At 40.6% G+C, this 748-nt stretch overlaps 1 protein-coding gene across 1 annotated transcript in view; it reads left to right on the forward strand.

Annotated features, from left to right (window-relative positions):
• LOC105002220 (NKG2-A/NKG2-B type II integral membrane protein-like) overlaps positions 1–748 on the forward strand; it is a 31,192-nt gene that overhangs the window by 20,341 nt on the left and 10,103 nt on the right. Inside the window, exon 3 of the mRNA XM_010858761.1 lies at positions 532–630. Within this exon, the coding sequence (XP_010857063.1) occupies positions 532–630 (99 nt within the window). The remainder of the gene's footprint in view (positions 1–531; positions 631–748) is intronic.

A 748-nucleotide genomic window follows, 5' to 3' on the forward strand; every position in this document is an offset into this window, starting at 1 on the left:
TGAGCAGGAGAAAACCTACGTGGGATTAAACTTTCAAATTGCCTTTCATTATGTCAATGGAATGACAGGAACTACCCCTGCAAGTGTAAAGCATTTACCCGCTTACATGTTTTTATTAATGAGACTTAGAGCTGGAGTTTGAAGTACAATATTCTAATATGACATATGTGCTGTGCTGTGCTTAGTCGCTCAGTTGTGTCCAACTCTTTGCCACCCCATGGACTGTGGCCCGCCAGGCTCCTCTGTCCATGGGGATTCTCCAGGCATGAATGCTGGAGATGGTTGCCATGCCCTCCTCCAGGACTACCTACCCAGGCATCGCTGTAATTTGTAGTCTTTGATCTACAACTCGTGAAGCCTTATATTCGCTGAAAAAGGAATGGTATATTCTGAGAGGAGGATTGCAATGGTAGATATTGTTTTGGGGTCCAAGTTGATGTCTTTGAATTCTCACGGATGTGGGATCTTTTGTTCTTCTAAAATAACTGTCTCCATCACTCCTTTCTCAGTGTTCCTTTTCTCTCCCTGCAGATTCACCATCAGCTCGAGAGAAGCTCATTGTTGTGATCTTGGGAATCATCTGTTTTGTCTTGATGTATACTATAGTGAGAGTGATAACTTCTATTCCACGTAAGTCAAGTTTTGAAAGATTATGATTGAACCTTTCATTTTAATGATTGTCAGTGCCTCTAAAATATCATATTATTATGGAATAGAACTCTTATTTTAATGCATGCATTTAGCCTAA

Source organism: Bison bison, unplaced genomic scaffold (genome assembly GCF_000754665.1).
Source record: "Bison bison bison isolate TAMUID 2011002044 unplaced genomic scaffold, Bison_UMD1.0 scf7180017864390, whole genome shotgun sequence".
In the NCBI taxonomy this organism is placed as follows: domain Eukaryota; kingdom Metazoa; phylum Chordata; class Mammalia; order Artiodactyla; family Bovidae; genus Bison; species Bison bison.